General features: G+C 35.7%; 1 protein-coding gene across 2 annotated transcripts in view; it reads left to right on the forward strand.

Moving 5' to 3' along the window:
• Rx (Retinal homeobox domain-containing protein Rx) overlaps positions 1–21,021 on the forward strand; it is a 116,884-nt gene that overhangs the window by 7,225 nt on the left and 88,638 nt on the right. For both annotated transcript variants that reach the window (XM_073957834.1, XM_073957833.1), the window contains exon 2: positions 5,210–5,329. In XM_073957834.1, coding sequence (XP_073813935.1) covers positions 5,210–5,329 — 120 coding nt within the window. The remainder of the gene's footprint in view (positions 1–5,209; positions 5,330–21,021) is intronic.

A 21,021-nucleotide genomic window follows, 5' to 3' on the forward strand; every position in this document is an offset into this window, starting at 1 on the left:
GGTAACACGCCTTTGCTGCACTCAGTTCACCATTTTTAAATGGATATTTGTTCGCTTAAGGACAAGATTATTAGATGCTTAATAATTCCACAAAAATATATGTTGATCGGTTTATTCGTTTTCGAGCTATAGTGGACACCGCAAACTGTTTTAGTAAATACAGTGTTTCGTGGGCGGGCATTTGTCAGAAGACTATATAATATTTTTCAAAAAAAAAAAAAGAAGTTTGCTAAATATCTTGTAAAAAATTATGAAAACTGTTTTTGATGCTCAATGAGTGGCTATAACCCCTTAAACCAAACAAAATTATTATTGGCGTATTTTTAACAGGCAAATTTTCAATAATATTTAACGTAGTATTATAGGCCTACTTTTATTATTGTGCCATGGAAGATTTCTTACTCTATTAATATGTTTCTGTGTTTGACTGGAGATATAACACTGATATTTATCCAGACTTCATATTGATCTCTCAGATTCTCTCAATATTTAATAACCTGACTTTGTGTATATCAATATGTCATTTTTAAATCCTTTTTAATATAAGGTTCAGTAAAGACATACATACATGTACTATAAGGAATAGAGTTGTATAGTTCAAGAACGAACTAGTTCAATTGAACGATTCATTGAAAAGAGCGTATGAACTAGATCAGTCGATATAGTTCATTATAGTTTAATAGCTCACTGAGCGCCGACCGAAAGATCCACGAAGAACGATCAACGAACGAACGATTCACAATCTAGTTCACAAGTCATTCACATATGAATAAAGTGACGCCGTCTTCTATGCTAAGTGATGCCTTCGTAATGTAATGAGTTTTGTTTATTTTTTTAGATCAATGTGAAGTGTCAACCCCCATTGTAATAAAATTAATTTCTAAAGAAAGAACATTTTTACATGACATATCCTAATATATCGAAGCTATTACCTATTCAATATGCCTTGTTTTGGACAGAAATCTTAAATCTTTTGTAATCTTAATGCAAACTTAACCTTTCTTTATCTAAATACAATATTTTTGTAGTTTAATTATACTATTTGTTTTTTCCTATTTGGTGTATATACATATGTGTTTTCATTAAGCGAACAATTGATTAAGAGCCCGTGAACGTTTAGCTGGGTACACATTGTCAGTTTTTAATGACAGCTTTGTTGGTGATTGCTAGTGTGGCCGTTCATTTTTGTCATTCATCATTAGACAGCGGAATTTTATGCAACCCCTATTTTCGGTCCGATTCATGTCAAATTTTGGGACTGGGCATATTTTTGGCTTCTGATTACATTGCAATCGAAACATATGACATATGCAAAATTATGCAAAATGCATAAATTTTTGCATATGCAAAATTTATGCATTTTACATATTTTCTTATGCAACAAATATTTCAATTATAGGTACAAAAAATGCCTATGTGTAAAATTTTTCTGTTTAAAATTCTCTTCAGACAAGTCAATAAAATAGAAAAATGTATAACCACAGCCACAACCTTCAAAATACCGAAAATCGGGAGGTATCGTTCTATCGGGGCTATATGAAGGCCAGTACCTAAGCCTACAAATTTTAGGTAGAAAGTTTTATACCCCCAACGAAGTCTTAATACCGAATTTCAGCCATTTTGGAGGGATTTTGAGGGCACATCCTTCAAAATACCAGAAATCGGGAGGTACCGTTCTATGGGGGCTATATGAAGACGTGGACCTATACCAACAAATTTCAGGTGAAAAGTTTTATACCCACAACGAAGACAAAATGACAAATGTTAGCAATTTCGGTGGGATATTGAGGCCACAACCTTCAAAATACGGAAAATCGGGCGGTACCATTCTATGGGGGCTATATGAAGACGTGGACCAATACCGATAAATTTCAGTTGGAAAGTTTTATACCCCCAACGAAGACTTAATACCGAATTTCAGCCATTTCGGGTGGATATTGAGGGCACATCCTTCAAAATACCAGAAATCCTGAGGTGCCCTTCTATGGGGGCCATATGAAGACATGGACCTATACCGAAAAAAATTCTAAGAGAAAGTTTAATACTGCAAATGAAGACTAAGTACTAAATTTCAGCCATTTCTGTGTAATATTAAGGCCACAACCTTCAAAATGCCGAAAATCGGGAGGTACCGTTCTATGGGGGCTATATGAAGACGTGTACCTATAGCGACAAATTTCAGGTGAAAAGTTTTATACCCCCAACGAAACCCAAATACCAAATTTTAGTCATTTCGGTGGGATATTGAGGCCACAACCTTCAAAATACCGAAAATCGGGAGGTCCCATTCTATGGGGGCTATATGAAGACGTGGACCTATGCCGACAAATTTCAGGTGGAGTGTTTTATACCCACAACGAAGACTAAATACCAATTTTCACTCATTTCGGTGGCATATTGAGGCCACAACCTTCAAAATACCGTATATCGGTAGTTACCGTTCTATGGGGCCTATATGAAGACGTGGACCTATGCGGACAGATTTCAGTTGTAAAGTTGCATACCCCTAACGAAGACTTAATACCAAATTTCAGCCATTTTGGTAGGATATTTAGACCACAAATCCTTGAATATATTTTTGCATATGGTTTTTCATATGCTCTTTTTATGCAGATATGTACAAATATGTCAAAATATGCACGATATGCAGAATATGCAAAATATGCAAAAATTTCTGGGCCTAATTCGTTTTATTTTGTAATAAAACGAGTTTCTGTCTAATCAGATTTTCTCTACGACCATCCTAACCATATATGCATTTGCATAGGATTCCGCAGTCTATTCATCATGCAACCACAAAATATTTTGTGGTTGCTGGACGGTTGGACAGTTATCGATAATTGCAAAAAATCGTCATTCTAAACTGACAATAGCTCTGTTCCTTTACGTGCAAGAATCTTAAAGTTTTACAACTTTTTACTCGAAAAGCGTTCCTTTACTTCAGACACCATACAATTCATATGGGAGCAGTTTACAACTTTTACTACTTTTGCCGGTTTTACCATTTTCAAAAGTAAAGGAACAGGGCAAATGTGTACTGTACTTTTCTGATCCGAATGATTGAACTGTATAGTGAACTATGAACTAGATTACTGAACTAGTTCAGTAAAAAGAACTGAGCTATTGAACTAGATCTTTCAAATGAACTAGATTGTTCAACTCTAATAAGGAACTAAGTGGTTATAGTAATCTCCTTGTTGCCCACAAATTAATTTAAGATATTTCAATCATAATACTCCTCACATACATTAATTAACTACCCCTCAATGTCCTCAATGTCCTCAATATCCCACAAAACCATAATAGAGCTTAATGTCATTCTCTAATTTCATTAATTAAACATTAAACATTTAAATGGCCTACAATTATCTATTTTAAATCAACATTATAAAATGGTTTTATAATTATCGCAAACACGACCGATATTTGTTATCAGATTAGAAAAAAGCTCTAACGAAATGGAAATCGGTAGGCATACATGCAAGCGAAGCCGAGTGGCTAACTGGCAACAACAAAAAATGCATTTTCCAAAAAAAAAAAAAAAAAAACGAACAACGGCAAAAACATTTAATTTGTTTATAGAATGGCATAATCGCACGACAATATTGGCAACAATTAGTCCTTATATTTACATAGCCATACATTTAGACGCTAATCACCCTCGAAAAAAGAGGGGGTATTCGGTCGGACTAAAACACATGGCTAGCATGTGCATACAGTTGGCCAAGATTCATATTCATTAAATGACAGGACATTTCAAAAGTGATTTAATTAACAGAAATTGCATTCAGGCACGCATTGTAAAGAGTTGCCTGGTTTTCTTTCCTTTTTTTTCCATGTTTCCTTTTAGCCCGTGCAACAGTCTCTTTGCTGGCAACACGTGTATACATTTACATGTTGTCAACTTTGTTTAATAATAAAACACAATTGCAAAAAAACGTACTACGACAGGTTGTTTTCTCTCCACCTCCTCCCCCTGTGTTCACTGTTATTTTAATAAGAGCAATTAGCAAAACGAAATTTTTTTACAATGAAATCATTTGAAAATTAAAACTAATTATAGAGTAATTTTCAATGCACCACATAGAACAAAAAAAGGATATTCATAGCATACATGCACGCGTGGAGCATTGTAATTAAAGTTGCTAAATGGAGTTTTGCTGGTTCGCAACGAATTTCAGGGCATACTATAGGTGATGTTTTGAAAGGTATCAATAATTTGGAAAAAGTTTTTGTTTTTATTTTCTTCGAATCATTTAAGTTCGAGTTGTTTTTAACAACCAAAAAATTTTGTAAAAAATACCAATTTTCACATAAATATTTAGTATTTACCAACGACAGAAAATTAACTTTTTTGTACCATGGGAAAGTAAAGCTTCTTTGCGAATTTACTGTTTGTAAAGCTTTTGTAAGAATCTTCTCTTGTGTCACACTCTCAAAAGAACAATAAATGCATTAAAGAAATCTTGAAAAAGTTTCATTATTGCGCTTAATTGCTACTTTTGTGGCAGATATAAAGGATAACTGCCACTATTTAGACGGAAGAGACATTAAAAATATGTAAGAGCGAAATTCACTGTATTTTATTTCAAACTGAAAAGAAAATAGATTTTATTACATGGCCACATGAAAATTTTATTTTACTAGCTTTTTGAAATAGGGTATTATACCACAAGAAATATTTGTTAAAATACCAACATGCAGTGTATGACATTAAAGCCACATTAGGACTAAATTTGTCCACTACCGTTCATTTTCAATAGCATTTCCAGGTCGTCGTTTCATTTTAGGTAAAACTTTTTTTTTTAATTTTTTAACAAATTTAGCCATTTTATAAAATTATGGTTTGTTGTTTGTTCTTTTGTTATAACTGCTTTGTTTATTAACATTATTGTAAATTGGGTGGTGGATTGCAACAAGGCATTGCATGCAGACCACTACTTTCATTTTGAACAATTTAACCAAAATTTAATGCACTCTGAATTGCTTACAAAACTAACATGATTTTGACGTGTCGCCTTATCATTTTTAGAAATTCTATGTTTTTTTATTTGGTTGTTATTGTTTAATATTTAATTTTTATTGACATGTGTTCTTAATTTTTAGTTCGGATAAAAGGAGGTCATTTATAATATGACCCACATATGTTTTTACCATGAAATTTGAAAATAAAGTAAATTTTTATAATTTGTCTTCTCTTTTTTAACAGATGATGAATTGTCCCACAAGGAAAGCGTACGCAAGTATGGCAATACTAATCAAACTTTAACTCCACGCCATACCATCGATGCCATATTGGGTTTAAAGAATCGTCAACATATCAGTGAAAGTAAGTACAGATTCAAAGCTTTGTAAACAAATAAATTGGAGAAAATAGGCTGACTTCCGAAACGTCAGTTGTTTTGTAGTCATCGAGTTCCCCACTACTGCAATTTCATAAAATTACCCTAGTATGGAACTCGATCTAAGAACCCCTAGTTTTATGAACGCCTACAAAGCAACTGACTTTTCGGAAGTCAGCCATAGTATAAATTTTTTTTATAATAGAAATATGAGAATTCTAGCACAAAGAAGATTTATATAACAATCGAACTTGCATTGTGTATCTCCTGTCCAAGTGGTGTTTTGCTCTCTATTTCGCAATTGTCAGAAAATGTCGTAGGTTCAATTTCAGTACGAAAATGTCGTAATTACACAGCAAAACGTGTATTTTGAAATAATTCTATAGATAACGTAGTTCAGGTATAGGGTAAACCGCCATCCTTGGTTCGAGTACGTGGTAAAAGAGGAACCTAAACGTTATAATGGCGTTTGACCAAGATTCATATTCATTCATAAAATGACAGGACAACGCTCGTCCCAAAATGGCCCTAGTGCCAGAGAACATTGATAATACCGTGAGATAGAGGCATCTTTGGACATTTCTTCCCTAAAAAAAGCTTTATACTTATTGGATCCCGTACAATTTGACAATCGCTCAAAAAAAGCCTCGATCGAGTAAAGAAAGCAAAGAAAGTCGGTCGGTGCCGATTATATGATACCCTACACCACTGTGAATATGTAAAATATATATGGGATCTTTATGGAAATCTGAACCGATTCCGATATTATTTAGCACACTTATTTCTAGACCAAATTCCGTCACAAATTCCAAATTTAATTAAATTTGAACAGATATAAGGTGCTTGGTCCATCAAATACTTCAAATCGGCCAAAAATATATATATGAGAGCTATATCCAAATCTGAACTGATTTCGATATATTTTGGCACATTTATTTCTTGACCGAATTCAGTGACACATTCCAAATTTGATAGAAATCGCTCATATATAACGTGTTTTGTGCAGCAAATACGTAAAATCGGGCGAAAATATATATGGGTGCTATATCCAAATCTTAACCGATTTCAATATACTTTGGCACATTTATTTCGGGACCGAATTCAGTCACACATTCCAAATTCCATCGAAACCGGACTTATATAGCGTGTTTGGTGCAGTAAATTCGGGAAATCGGACGAAAATATATATAGGAGCTATATCCAAATTGAACCGATTTACACCAAAAGCAATAGCGTTCTTCCTATGGCTAAAAAAATGATATTCCCCAATTTTCAGCTGAATCGGACAATAAATGCCTGTACGTTGCGAACAACAATACATGCACAGACATGCATAAATCGAATCAGAAAGTGATTATACTATGTTTACATTTACGAAATCCATTCGATTTCAACTGTCAATTCCGTTGCTCAAACGTCAAATGAAATCCAATCGATTTCGGATGAGTTTTCATTTGACGTATACACAAAGGAATTGACAGAAGAAAACGAGTGGATTTCGTAAATGTAAACATAGTCTTATATGTATATCCCCAAAAGGAACTATGGGTCTATTTCGTTTCTTTATGCATGTTACATACAAATGCACAAAGACATAATACCCCTTACCACAGTGTGGTAATGTCTAATGTGTATAAATATTAACTTCGGCCTGGCCGAACTTTTTTTACTCTCCACCAAAAAATATTCTGAACTAGAATGGAAGTATTAGTTTTCTCTTAGGCGCAAGTAATTAATTAATAATAAATTAAGTAACAAATTTATCTAAAAATGTCTTCAGTTGTTGGTACCTTTCAAATTTCAGTTAGTTCGGCCAAAACTTGTAGATAAAATCCTCAAAATATTGAAAATCGTGGGGTACGTTATATACGCGCAGAGAAGAGATATTGTAGGAGTAATCATATTCTAAGAACAAAATAGTGTATTTAAAAATTTTGTGTCATTATGGTTCCTGACACAAAATATATTGTTGAAACAACAATATATATTTTCAAAATACACTATTTGGTTCTTAAAATATGATTGCTCCTACAATATCTCTTCTCTGTGTGTAGAGGCTATGCCAATGTTAACGATTTTTGGTGAAGAAGGTTCGTGATTGTCCACTACCGTGTCAAATTACAACAAGTTCGTTTAAGAATTGTACCTAAAATCCTCAAAATATCGAAAATCGGGGGTACGGTTATATGGGGCTATTCCAAAACATTGACCTATATTGACGATTTTTGTTGACGAAATTCCCAAATATCATCATAAATCGGGGGGGTATCCTTATATGGGGACTATACCAATCGTGGACCTATATTGAAAATTTTTACTGCAGAAGTTTTTTTGGTCATTTGGGAACCTTAAATGTCAAATTTCAGCTAATTCGGTCAGAAAATGTAGCTAATACCTTAAATCGGGAGGTACCGTTATATGGGGCCTATACAAAAACGTGGACCTATCTTTACCAGTTTTGGTGCAGAATTTTCTTGACCTCTGGAAACTCCAAGTGATAAATTGGAACCAATTTGGGCGGAAAGTGTAGCTAAAATCCTCAAAACACCTTAAATCGGGAGGTATATAGGGGCTATACTAAAACGTGGACCCATCTTGATCATTTTTAGTAGAGACATTTCTTGGCCATGTAGACCTCAAATGTCAAATTTTTTAGCTATTTCATTCAAAAAATGTAGCTAAAATCTTCAAAAGCCCATCTTCGAAGTTGACCTGCCGCCTATGGAAAAAAGACACTTGTGTACAACATTTTAGTGTCCTATCTCAATTATTGAGAACGATAGAGTGATCACAACAGACTGACAAACGTACGGACATACAGGCAGGGCTAGATCGTCTTAGAATTTTATCCTAATCAAGAATATACATATATACTTTATATGGTCGCAAATGATTAGTTCGATGTGTTACAGACAGAAAAACAAACTCTATATACCCTCTATACTATGATGGAGGATATAAAAATAGGGTAGCGGACGTGTATAAGATCGTAACAGGTGGCGATTTATGGATCTATGCGTATGAGCCCGAAACAAAACAGCAATCAAACGTGTGGGTCTTTGAATAAGAGCCAAATCTAGTGAAAGTTGTCTGTGGAAGAATCACTTCAAAGCAAACGGCCGTCTGTTTCGTCGGCAAACAGGTTATGTGGCGACTGTTCCGCTTGAGGAACGTAGAACAATCAATCTGAATTTTTTTATACCCTCAGCATTTATGCTAACGAGGGTATATATGGTAACATGGGGCGCCTTCGCCACGTTTTTTTTTTCAAAATGTTCTCATATCGACATCATTAAAGTTTTTCCAAATATTATTTTTGGTAAGAATATTAGCATGTCTTGACTATAAGTTTTGATATATAAATGACTATAATTTTGTTTTTAAAATATTATTTTTGAGCATTTACAAAATGTCTAAAAAGTGGCGAAGCCTCCCCACCCATGGGGTAGCTTCGCCATCGACATAGGACATATATCAACGGACTCTAAAACTGGCATTTACCATACTTCCTCCCCAAATATCAACATTATGCATAGAAGGAACATGTTTTCTATTTAATAATCAAAAATGATTCTAAAATTTACAAAAAGAAAGATATTCTAGCCGTTAGTTGAAGTAGGTACCTTGAATTTAGGCATAAAAATGAAAATTTTGCCAAATTAGATAGGTTTAGCACAATATTTGATTTCAACTTCACATTATAGCGTGGTATATCAATAGCATAAACAATTTAAGTTAAACCTGACATATTTCTCACATTAACCCACAACACCCCTATCATGGCGTAGCCGCCCCACCCCCTACATAGTTCATAATATGAATATATTGACATTTATAATTACTTTTATCATGCAAATTATTTGGATTTATATTCTTCAGTAGTTGTCTATTAACGGTATAAAATATAATTTTGATATGACAAAAGGTATACAAGATATCACAAAATATACCTACCATAAATATTTTTCGCAATACCCCAAAAACATGAAACCGCGTGCATCAGCAATCATATATTTGATAGAAATGCCAATTTTTGGACTCAATCGGTCCACTCCGTCGGGTACCTCCCACACAAAAATTTGGAAAAGTTCAGTTTAGGACCATCTCTCCAATCTCTTTGATTTTTGCTTTAGCAACTTGTATTCACTGCCCTCCATTCGCCGGTATAAGTTTCATCAGGGGCAAGTCCATACTTCCTGAGAAAATAGCCTGAAAGTTGCAAAAAACCCCTATGATACCGTGTGAGGAGGTTGGAGGGCAAAATAACTCTCGAACAGGTCTGCCGATTCGGTCCAAAGTTTGGCCTTAGTAATATTTTGTCCAAACATAGTTTAAGTTCGAAGAGAAGCCATATCGGTCCACTCCCTCAGGTACCTCCCCCACAAAAGTTCAAAAATGTTCGGAAAAATTGTACGTACGATAACTATTGAAGAGAGTGGCCGAATTGGACCATACTTTACACATCCTAATATATCTACCAGATATAGATCAGGTTCAAATATGGACTATATTTGTACACTCCATCCGGTACCTCCCACACAAAATTTCGGATACATGTTCACTTTAAGACCTGCTTTCGAATCGCTTTGATTTTTGTTGAAGCAACTTGCATTCGCTGCCTCAATTGCGATGGTAAAAGTTGTTTCAGGGGCAAGTCCATACTTCTTGAGCAAACATATGTAGTGGCTGGAGATCCATTCTTTTTAGTATCTCCTCCGCAAAACTTTTGATCTCTAATCCTAATCAACATTTTTGTCAGTTCAAACGCCCAAAATGTTTAAAACTCCCTAAATACATGCGTTTTTCGGGAAAAAATTGTTTCAATATACACAGGCTGAGGGTATATCTCTGTCGGCAAAGCCGACTGATACTTTTTTACTTGTTTCCTAAAGCCTTCCGAGTAATTCGTAAAACGAACAAAAAAGACGTATCATTGTGCACCATGACAATGTGAGAAATTGTTGGGTTATCCGCCGAACAGCCCTGACTTAGCAGCCAATGACTTCTTTTTATTCCTGTACATCAAGAAATAAATGAGTGGTCAACGATTTTAGTCGCCAGAGGATGCTGTTGAAGCGTTCAATAAACATGTTTTGGAGATGTCTCAATCGGAGTGGAAAAAGTGTTTCGGCAAAGTATGGCATTTCTCAAGCTGAAAAATACATATATAATGTTGTGTTCATGGTCACAATAATTTTCCGCTAAATTACATTTCACCACGACCTGAGACCTTTAACTAATATAAAGCGCAAAAGTGTTGAACATTTTAGGGTGAGTTACGTGAAGAATTGGACCGAAATAGTTCATCTTGCAACGAGTTCACCTTATTTTGGAACACATTCCTTTCGATTGTTATCGTGCGAACCTACAGTGGTGGCATTTATATTGAAAGGATTGTCAAAAATATTTCAAATCGAGCAACCTCCTCGAAATTTAAAACATAGTTTTATAACGAGCCAAAAATATAGAAAAAAAATTAGTGGATGTAGGTGCACATTTGGGTATAGCCCTAATATAACGCTATGCAACACTGAAAATGCAAACAACTTCTAGTACGCATTTTTTGAAAGTACATATTTAGACTATTAAAACCCTAGAAGGGTTTTGTCCTCTCAGATCCAGTTCGGATTTTATGGCCTCATCTAAACCGGGCTAAATCTACACTTTTTTGCATTTATCAGGCCTTTATCTCAGAAACGAATAGGAATTTGGCCTTGCTGTCTTTAGCAATATTGTAGCCCTAAACTAGTAGAACTTATCATTTGAAAAAACCACATAAGAGAAACTCCACCAAGGGCATCAAAATCTATAATATATAGAAAATTTTACATAATTGCTGAAATTCTGGTCCGTCTCGGCTAAACTATTGGGAGTTGAACCAAGTAACGCTTAGCAAAAATCTTCCAAATAAAGTTCTTAACAATTCTTCAGAACATTCTGAAACTCTAAAATGCTTACTTCATGTTGTTTCAGCGGTATTTTACATCATATCTTTTACAACACGTATTTCAAACACAGTTCACACCAACGGTTTATTCTCGCATTTCGGATTTCACTACATTATTGACATTTTTATTAAATCGTCGTTGAAAAATGTACTGAAAACAACGGCATAGAGGCATTTTACAACAATGACAATGAAATGTATAAAAATTGTGGAATTTTTGCATATATTTGGAAATTTGAGGCAATAAATGTAGTTTTTCGAGTACATTATTTCTCCAAATATTTTATTCTTGTCCTTATCTACAAATTTGCTTCAGTGGTCTGAAGAAGATTCGCATTGGTTTAAAAGATATAGACCCAAATTTCTATAAAAACTCAATATTTAACCGTGTTTCGATGGGGCCATAGAATCCGAGCTGGATCTGACACAAGAAAACCCAACTAGGGTTTTTTGTCGTTTGGGTCCGTACTTTCAAAAAATCATCAGTTCGACTTCTTTGCACAAGATCACCTTAAAAATGTTGCACAGTGTAATAGTACCGTCCGATTTTCGGTATTGTTACGTTAGAACCAACTGATTTGTCTGTAATTTTGCATTCTGAGTGAACAAAACACAAATTTGCAAAAAATTTCAAAATTTCGCAGTAAATAGGATCACAACGAGCACGTTCGGTCAAAAATTCAAAATTATGCCGGTATGACCATTACAGACCTTAATTTAATCGAAAATTTTTAACTTTTGTGATAGAGGTACCCGAAGGTGTTGTCCGATAACACCTTCTTAGAACTCGATGTATTGTGTTATTATGGAATTAGGCTTAACCTAACTCCGTGCAAGCGATTTGTACCAAATAAAACGAACCCTAGTTTAGATTACGATTCTACACACATCTTACTCTTAGCCGACGGTTTTAATTCGTGGTCTGAATTACAACTCAACTTGCCCATATGCTACTTTCCCGTATTTATACTAGCTCGCTAATGCATAGACTGTTCTAGCATCCTTCATGTAGAATGTTCCACAACGATCACGCGACATGCTAGTAGATTCGTAAATGCAAGTACACACATACAAACAGGCGGATGAATCTAAACAAGAAATGGGGCGGAGGTAATAAATAATAGAGAGTAAACTGGGTACATTGAATGACGTCACAATGTAGAAGGATTATTAGACTAAAACTAAATGAAATTTTGTGTGGGGGTGACTTGTAGGTGTGTACCGATATAGTCGATATTCGAAACTCACGAAATACAAAGTTTGGACCAAATCGCTCCAAATCCCTTGAAGAGTTATGGTGTATACCATTATAGATACAAATGGAACATGTATCCGAAGGAGTGAACCAAAATGGTCCATTTTCGAACTTGATCTAAGTTTGAACAAAATATTATGACGTACCAAGTTTGGACCGAATCGTTTGATGAGTTCGAGAGTTATCGTGCACCCCAGACGGACATGCCTTAAACAACTCCAAATTATTTGAAACTAAGTTCATCTAATCCTATTTTTACCCCAATTATTTTGATTATACATAATTTTAATCGCATCAAAGTGAACCTCATTAGCCTAAAGCCCAGCCTTTATAAATATATGGCACTGTCTGTTAGTTAAATCTGCTATTTTGGGACACCATAATGTACATATAACACTCTGATATTAAACTTTTTAAGCGTATCATGGATTATTACAAATCAAAAATTGCAGTTCTTTAAGAGATATGTTTGCATTTTATACATACAAACACAATTTGGATTATTTAGCTGTATATTTGTGCCTGATATAACAGCGCCGATCTTAATCCTATTGCCATATATAACTGGCCGTTTTTCCATTTCCCCAAAATATTAAAATTAAATCGCTTCAAATCAAATTAATTTTAGACGCGTCAAAAACCATAAACCACTTTTCGACAACACCTTCCTTTATTGTTATTAACAAAATTGGTAAGAGGCGTTTCGAAAATATAATCATTGCCTAAAATCAAATAAAACTTTGCACAATTCTTGCCAATGCCGCAACCAACGACATAAATGTTAGTTCTCCTTCTAACTTATTTGACAAACAAATACATTTGTGGGAATAGGCTTTAAGGTAGACCACGGCGTGACATCGCCATCTGGCACCAAACAGAGATACAGACATACATACGTACGTACTTCTATACTCCTCCTAAACAAGACATACAATTTATGTATAATTCGGTTAAACAATCATTTTTATTTTATCGACCTTATACTCACAAAAAATAAAAAAACTTAAATTGCAAGAAACCCATAAAAACGCCCATTTGAAACACTTTCTTCGTTTTGGGGGGCAAATAGCAGCAAAAATGCAATCAATTTTTTGTTTGCTTCGAACGGAAAACGGATTAACCTAATCCATTTGAAAATTTACCTTATTTGGCCAAAACCATCACATGCTTGGTGGTGTTAATCTTATCTTTGTTAGTTGCATCTCAAAATTGAGGAAAATAAAGTTTTACAAAACTACACCCACTTAAAGGAAGAAGAAAACATTAATTTTTTTCATTGCACCTTTTAACGTGTTCTTCTGCAATATTCATAATTTGCACGTCCTTTATTTCCTCAAATTCATAGGAACCGCACAAAATTGTGAATTTCAAAATTTTGTGGCGCTAACTTGTTATTTCTACGTTTTTCTTGTTGTCCTGTCCCCACTCCTTTGCTCGCTTTGTGGTGAATATTTAAATTGTATTTTTCCTTATCGAATTTGTAATCATTGTGTTTGTTGTTGTGCAAGACATGAACCTTATGTGATTATGATTACGTGACATTTACGATTTCGTTTGATTTTGCAGTTCTGCAGCAGTTTCTCTCCCCTTCAATTTACAACTGTCAGGCAGTTTAGCACGTTAGGAGGAAATTTATGAATTGACGGAGGCCACTTTCCCATTTGAAATAAGTTTTTTTAGCCAATTTGTTGTTGTTTGCCAAGCATTTGTCAACGTTGAATTTATGGTGTAATGCCAAAATAATGATTTCTAATGAAAGGTTACAAAATGATTAAATCACAGGTGTGTGAGTCGTCACCGCTGCCACTGCTGCTCTATTTAGCAATGAAATCAAGATATGGATTTTTTCGCTTGGTAAAATGGGAATAAAAATGGGATTTCTGAGGAAATTCATACTTCTTCTTCGCAAACAAGTATGTAATTTATTTGGAACTTTTGCAAACACGTCTGTAATTTATTTGTGCCTTGTTAAAAATTTATTATTCGAGAGCCTCTATGTTTTGTAAATATATGTGAGAAGCATTTTATACTACTTGTGGTTCCATTTATAGCGATATAATGGTTTTCGTGGACAAGTCCATGATTCTTGATATTGGGCTGGGCAACTGCCCAATATTTCTAAAAATCCTGCGATGACCAACTAAAGGTCAACTGATAAAGAATTGTTTAAAAAGAATACTTTGTTATACCTCAGCATTTATGCTAACGAAGGTATATACACTTTCATACCGGAAAATGTGCTCCAACGAAATAATTATTTTAGACCCCAAGCATGTTCGGACGAAATCCGTTTCAGGCAATTTGAGTCCTTCCGTCTATCTTTCTGGCTGGAGCGCACGATAACTCTCGAACGGATAAACCGATTTAGTCCAAAATTTGGCCTTAGTGATATTTTGTCCAAACTTAGTTTAAGTTCGAGGATGAGCCATATCGGTGCACTCTCTCGGGTACCTCCCCAGCAAAAATTGAAGTTTTTCGACAAAAATTATGCGTACGATAACTCTAATCGGTTTGCTCCATACTTTGCACATCGTAAAATTCCTAACCTTCTGGTACCCCCCACACAACATTTCGGAAAAGTTCAGTTTAAGATTTGATTTGATTTTTGTTGTAACAACTTGTATTTGCTGTCTTCAGACGGTACAATTATTTTTCAGGGGCTAATTTATACTTCCTGAGAAAATGACCCGAAAACTGTAAAAACCCGCTATGGCACCATGTGTTGTGGATGGAGCGCACGATAACACTCGGACGGATAAACCGATTGGTCCAAAATTTGGTAGTAGCAATATTTTGCGCAAGGTAGTAGCAATATTTTGCGCAAACTTTAATCAAGTTCTAAAATGGGCCATATGGGTCCACTCCTTTCGTTACCTTCGCTATATTGGTGCGCACGACAACTCTCGAAGGCAGTAACCGACTTGGTTCAAACTTTATACATCGTAATATTTCTACGAATCATAGATTCGATTAGAATATGGACCATAAATATCAACTCCTTCAGATACCTCCCACACAAAATTTTGGAAACGTGCAGTTTAGGACCTTCTCTCGAATTATTTTGATTTTTTTTTGCAAGCAACAGGTTGCACTCACCTATTACTATGATACACGTTTTTATACCCTCAGCATTTATAATAAGGAGGGAATATACACTTTCATACTGGCAAAATGTGCCTCATCGAAATAATGGTTTTAGACCCCAAGTATGTTTGGACGAAATGTGTTTCAGGCAATTTGGAGTCGATTTTGCCAGGTCCGTCCGTCTGTCTGGCTGGCTGGAGCACACGAACACTCTCCAACGAATCTTCCGATTCGGTCCAAAATTTGGCTTTAATAATATTTTATCCAAACTTAGTTTAAGTTCGAAGATGGGTTATATCGGCCCACTCAGGTACCTCCCACATAAAATTTCGGAAAAGTTCAGTTTAGGGCCTGCTCTCGAATTGCTTTGATTTTTGTTGTAACAACTTGTATTCACTGTCCCCTATACGGCGGTACATGTTTCATCTGGGGCAAATCCATACTTTCTGAGAAAATTGGTCCAAACTTTCTGGAACCTCCCTCAGAAAAGTTCTAAGGTAATAACCGAGTTTCTAAGAGACATAGATTAAGTTCGAATATGGACTCGGACGGATAAACCGATAGTAACCGGCTTGGTCCAAACTTTGTATATCGTAAAATTTCTACGAATCATAGATCGCACAGTCTGTATGTCAACTCCTTCGGGTACCTCCCACACAAAATTTCCGAAAAGTCCAGTTTAAGAGCGGTTCTCGAATCCTTTTGATTTCTGTTATAGCAGTTTGTATTCGTTGTCCCCATTATGACGGCACAAATTTTTTCAGGGGCAAGTCTATAGTTCCTGAGAAAATTACCCGAAAGCTGTAAAAACCTCTACGACATCAGAAGCTGGAGCCCATGGTAAAATTTCGAACAGATCAGCCGATTCGGTCCAAAATTTGGCTTTCGTAATATTTTGTCCAAACTTGGTTTAAGTTCGAAGGTGTTCCATAGCGGTCCACTCCTTCCCCACAGAACATGTCGATTTGGTCCAAAGGGACCCATAGATCTCGTAATATTTTGTCCAAATGTAGTTTAACTTTGAAAATGGTCCATATCGGTCTTCTCTTTAGGGTACCCTCACATAGGCTGAGGGTATATCTCTGTCGACAAAGCCTACTGATACTTTTTTTTACATATTTTAGGGGCAATTCCATACTTCTTGAGAAAATGACCCGAAAGCTGTAAAAAACCCCTACAGCCAGCATAATAATATTTCTTCGAATATTAGATGAAATTTGAAGGTGGCGCTTATGGCTCCACTTCGTTCGGTACCTCTCCCCGAAAGGTAAAAAATATTCGCTAAAATCGTTCGCGCGATGTCTCATAAACGGAGCAACCGCTTTGGTCCAAACTTTGGATCTCGAAATATTTTGTCCAAACTTAGTTTATGTTCAAAAGTGGGCAGTATCGATCCACTCCTTGGTGTACCACCAACACAAATATTCAACATTTTTGTTTAAGTGAGATTAAGAATCTGTTCGAGGATCCATTGACAAGTTTGAATGAAGTTACTCCTAGTGGCCCTGTTTACAGCGATAATATATTTTTCGTGGGCAATACCAAGAAATGTGGATTTGGATTCAAGCTCAAAAGTTTTGCGAGGGGGGTACCGTAAGGAATGGACCGACGTTGTCCATTCTGAAAGTTGGTCTTATTTTGGGAGGCATTCGTCTCGATAGATATCGCACCCACCCATTATGTCAGGAAATAACATAATGGGTGGGTGCGATATCTATCGAGACGAATGCCTCCCAAAGTAAGACCAACTTCCAGAATGAGCTTTAATCCAAATTCATATTTTTGTAGGCAAGTTGATAAGCCCAAATTTCCGAAAACCTCCAACTACAAAATAGCATAACATTTTTTGCCTAGTTTGACAGCTAAATCAATTCAAAACAGAATCATTCTCCAATCTGAGGTATTCTTCTTTGGCTGTCAAACAGTTTAAAGCATGAAGTAAACAATTTATTCATACACAATTTAATTTAATTGTAATTTTATAAAATGTACTTTAAATGTTGGCAATTCATTAAAAGTTATTAAACAACGCCAGACGCATTATCAATCTACGGTCATCAAAAGAGGTGGTATACAACACACTCATCATCATCTCCAACAATATTTTTTGAGCTTTATTAGCTGTCAATTTGTTTTTGTATCGACAGAAAAAAATTGACAGCTTAAGGTTGGCAGGCCACGAGTCCATTAGTAGTGGATATTCTTAACAATAAAACCTAATCTTTGTTAGAATCTTTTGTAAAGAAAAATAAGAAAAGATGTTTCTAAAAATGCATCTTCATGCACATCTTAAGCGTCTTGGCCGCATAGAACTTCCTTTTTTGGTAAAAAAAACCGCTCTTGCCAACCGCTCTTACCATTGTTAACATCATGATAAATGCATTTTTTACTAGAATTTGTTGGTAGTGTTTTGGAGCTGTCTTTTATATCAAACACCAACACAATCGAGCGCTACTAATTGGTTTCAATACGCCACACACTTACGTTTTATCGTGTCGTTCTTTTATTTATTGTGGTTGTTGCTTTCCTTATTTACGTTTATTCTGTTCATCTGATTTTTGAATTTATTGAAACTGATTCATTGAATGATTTCAATTCGTTTCGTCTCGTTGATTGTTGTTGAGCTACAAGTCTGAAGGAGGATATTGAGGGGTACCATAAAAGTATGCTTTTCTTTTGTGTGTGTGTGTGTTTGCATTCGAGTATTTTGATTGACAGTTTAATAAGGCTTGTTTGACTTTCGGATATTATTAAATATACATTTGTAAGCACTTAATAAGTTTTAAGTGGTTATTAATGCCGATTAATTGAGTAGTGACCAGAGGCGTAGTAATACATATTGAATTGAGAATTGTAAATTCATTAAAAAAGCGAATATAAATATTTAGATTCGCATAATTCATGTCAAGGGTTTATTGAATAGAACTAAATGTATAAATTATATGTACATATGAGGCGCTCAGCGCCAAAACGGCCTAACCTCCATGCACATGATTTAACTGAAACCTTTTGAAATAAATTCCAAAAAAAAAAAATGCATATTGCACTATGTTAGAAGATAGTATTACCTAGTGTTATTCAATACAATATGGAATTTTAATTTAGATTTTATAAGCGGGAGGTAAGTACACGTCATCTCTTACTAATTAACAAGTAAAAAAGTATCAGTCGGCTTTACTGACAGAGATATACCCTCAGCCTGTGTGAATTGAAATACTTAAAACAAAAACTTATGCATGTACCTGGTTTTCAAAATTTTGGGCGTATGAACCGACAAAAATATGGATAGGAACAAGCTGAAACATTTGCGGGGATATCGATAGATAGGGATTTTTTACCATACCAGTGTACGAAAAATATAATATCGCTGTAAACAGAACCACTAGGAAAACCTTCGGAAAAAATGTCCAAAGGATCCTCGAACAGACCCTTAACAACACAAAAATGTCGAATATTTGTGTGGGTGGTATCCCAAGAATTGGACAGATAGGGCCCAAATTGGAACAGAAAGTAAGTTTCGACAATATTTAGAGATCCAAAGTTTGGACCAAATCGGTTGCTACGTCTATGAGATATAGCGCGTATCATTTTAACGAATATTTTCGACATTTGTGGGGAGGTACTGGAAGGAATGGACCTATAAGCACCACCTTCGAATTTCATCTAATATTAGAAGATATATTACGACATCCAAAGTGTGGACGAACACAGTATTCGGTTCGAGCTCTCCAGCCACTACATATGGTGCCATTGCGGGTTTTCTTTAAAACTTTTGGGCTGTTTTCTCAAGAAGTATGGACTTGCACCTGAAAAAACTTTTACTATCGCAATTGAGGCAGCGAATGCAAGTTGCTTCAACAAAAATCAAAATGATTCGAGGGCAGGTCTTAAAGTGAATTTATCAAAAATTCTGTGTGGGAGGTACCCGAAGCAGTGGACAAATATAGTCCATATTCTAACCTGATCTATATCTGGTAGATATATTAGGATGTGTAAAGTGTGGACCAAATCGGGCATTCCCATCAAGAGTTATCGTGCGCACAATTTTTCCGAACTTTTTTGAACTTTTGTGGGGGAGGTACCTGAAAGAGTGGACAGATATGGCTTATATTTTAACTTAAACTAAGCTTGCACAAAATATTGTGAATGCCACATTATGGACCGAATCAGCAGATCGAGTGTTATCTTGCGCTCCAACCACTACACTCGGTGTCATGAGCCTTTTTGCACCTCTCGGGCCATTTTCTCAGGAGGTATGGACTTGTCCCTAATGAAACTTGTACCGTCGAATGAAGGGCAGTGAATACAAGTTGCTGCAACAAAAATCAAAGCGATTTAAGATGGGGCCCTAAACTGAACTTTTCCGAAATTTTGTGTGGGAGGTACCCGAAGGAGTGGACCGATTGAGTCCATATGGAAACCTTATTTAAATCTGGTACACATTTCACGATGGAAACCTTATTTAAATCTGGTACACATTTCACGATGGGCAAAGTATGTACCAAATCGGTTACTCTCTGCAAGAGTTATTGTGCGCACAAATTTTCCGAACATTTTCGAACGTTTGTGGGGGAGGTACCGGAAGGAGTGGACCGCTATAACCCATCTTCGAACTGAAACTAAGTTTGGACAATATATTGCGAAAGCCATATTTTGGAATATATCGGTTCATTCGTTCGAAGTTATCGTGTGCACCAACCAGCCAGACAGACGGACGGACATTGCCAAATCGACTCCAAATTGTCTGAAACACATTTCGCCGAAACATACTTGGGGTCTAAAACCATTATTTCGATGAGGCACATTTTTCCCGGATGAAAGTGTATATACCCTCGTTAGCATAAATGCTGAGGGTGTAAAAATGGCTGAAATTTGATATTTCGTCCTCCTTTGGGATGCAAAACTTTCTTCCAGAATTTTATCAGTATCGGTCCACGTTTTGATGTACACCCATGGAAAGGTACGTCCCAATTTTCTTTATTTTGAAGGGTTTAGCACCATTATAACACCGAAATGGCTAAAATTTGGTATATAGTCTTCGTTGAGGGTATAAAACTTTTCACCGGAAATCTTTCGGTATAGATCAACGTCTTCACATAGCTCCCATAGAACGGTACCGCCCGCTTTTCGGTATTTTTAAGGTTTTAGCCTCATTATTCCACCGAAGTTGCTGAAATTTGGTATTTAGTCTTTTTCTGGGCTACAAAAATTTCCCTCAGAAATTTGTCGGTATACGTCCACTTTTTGATGTACCCCCCCATAGAACGGTATATTCGAATTTTTGGTATATTGAAGGTTTTAGGCCCATTATAATAAGAAATAGCTGCAAGTTGGTACTTAGTCTTCCTTGAGGGTATAAAACATTCCACCTGATATTTTCGGTATAGAATCAT

Source organism: Musca autumnalis, unplaced genomic scaffold, assembly GCF_047663935.1.
Source record: "Musca autumnalis isolate F117 unplaced genomic scaffold, ASM4766393v1 scaffold_5, whole genome shotgun sequence".
NCBI classification, from domain to species: domain Eukaryota; kingdom Metazoa; phylum Arthropoda; class Insecta; order Diptera; family Muscidae; genus Musca; species Musca autumnalis.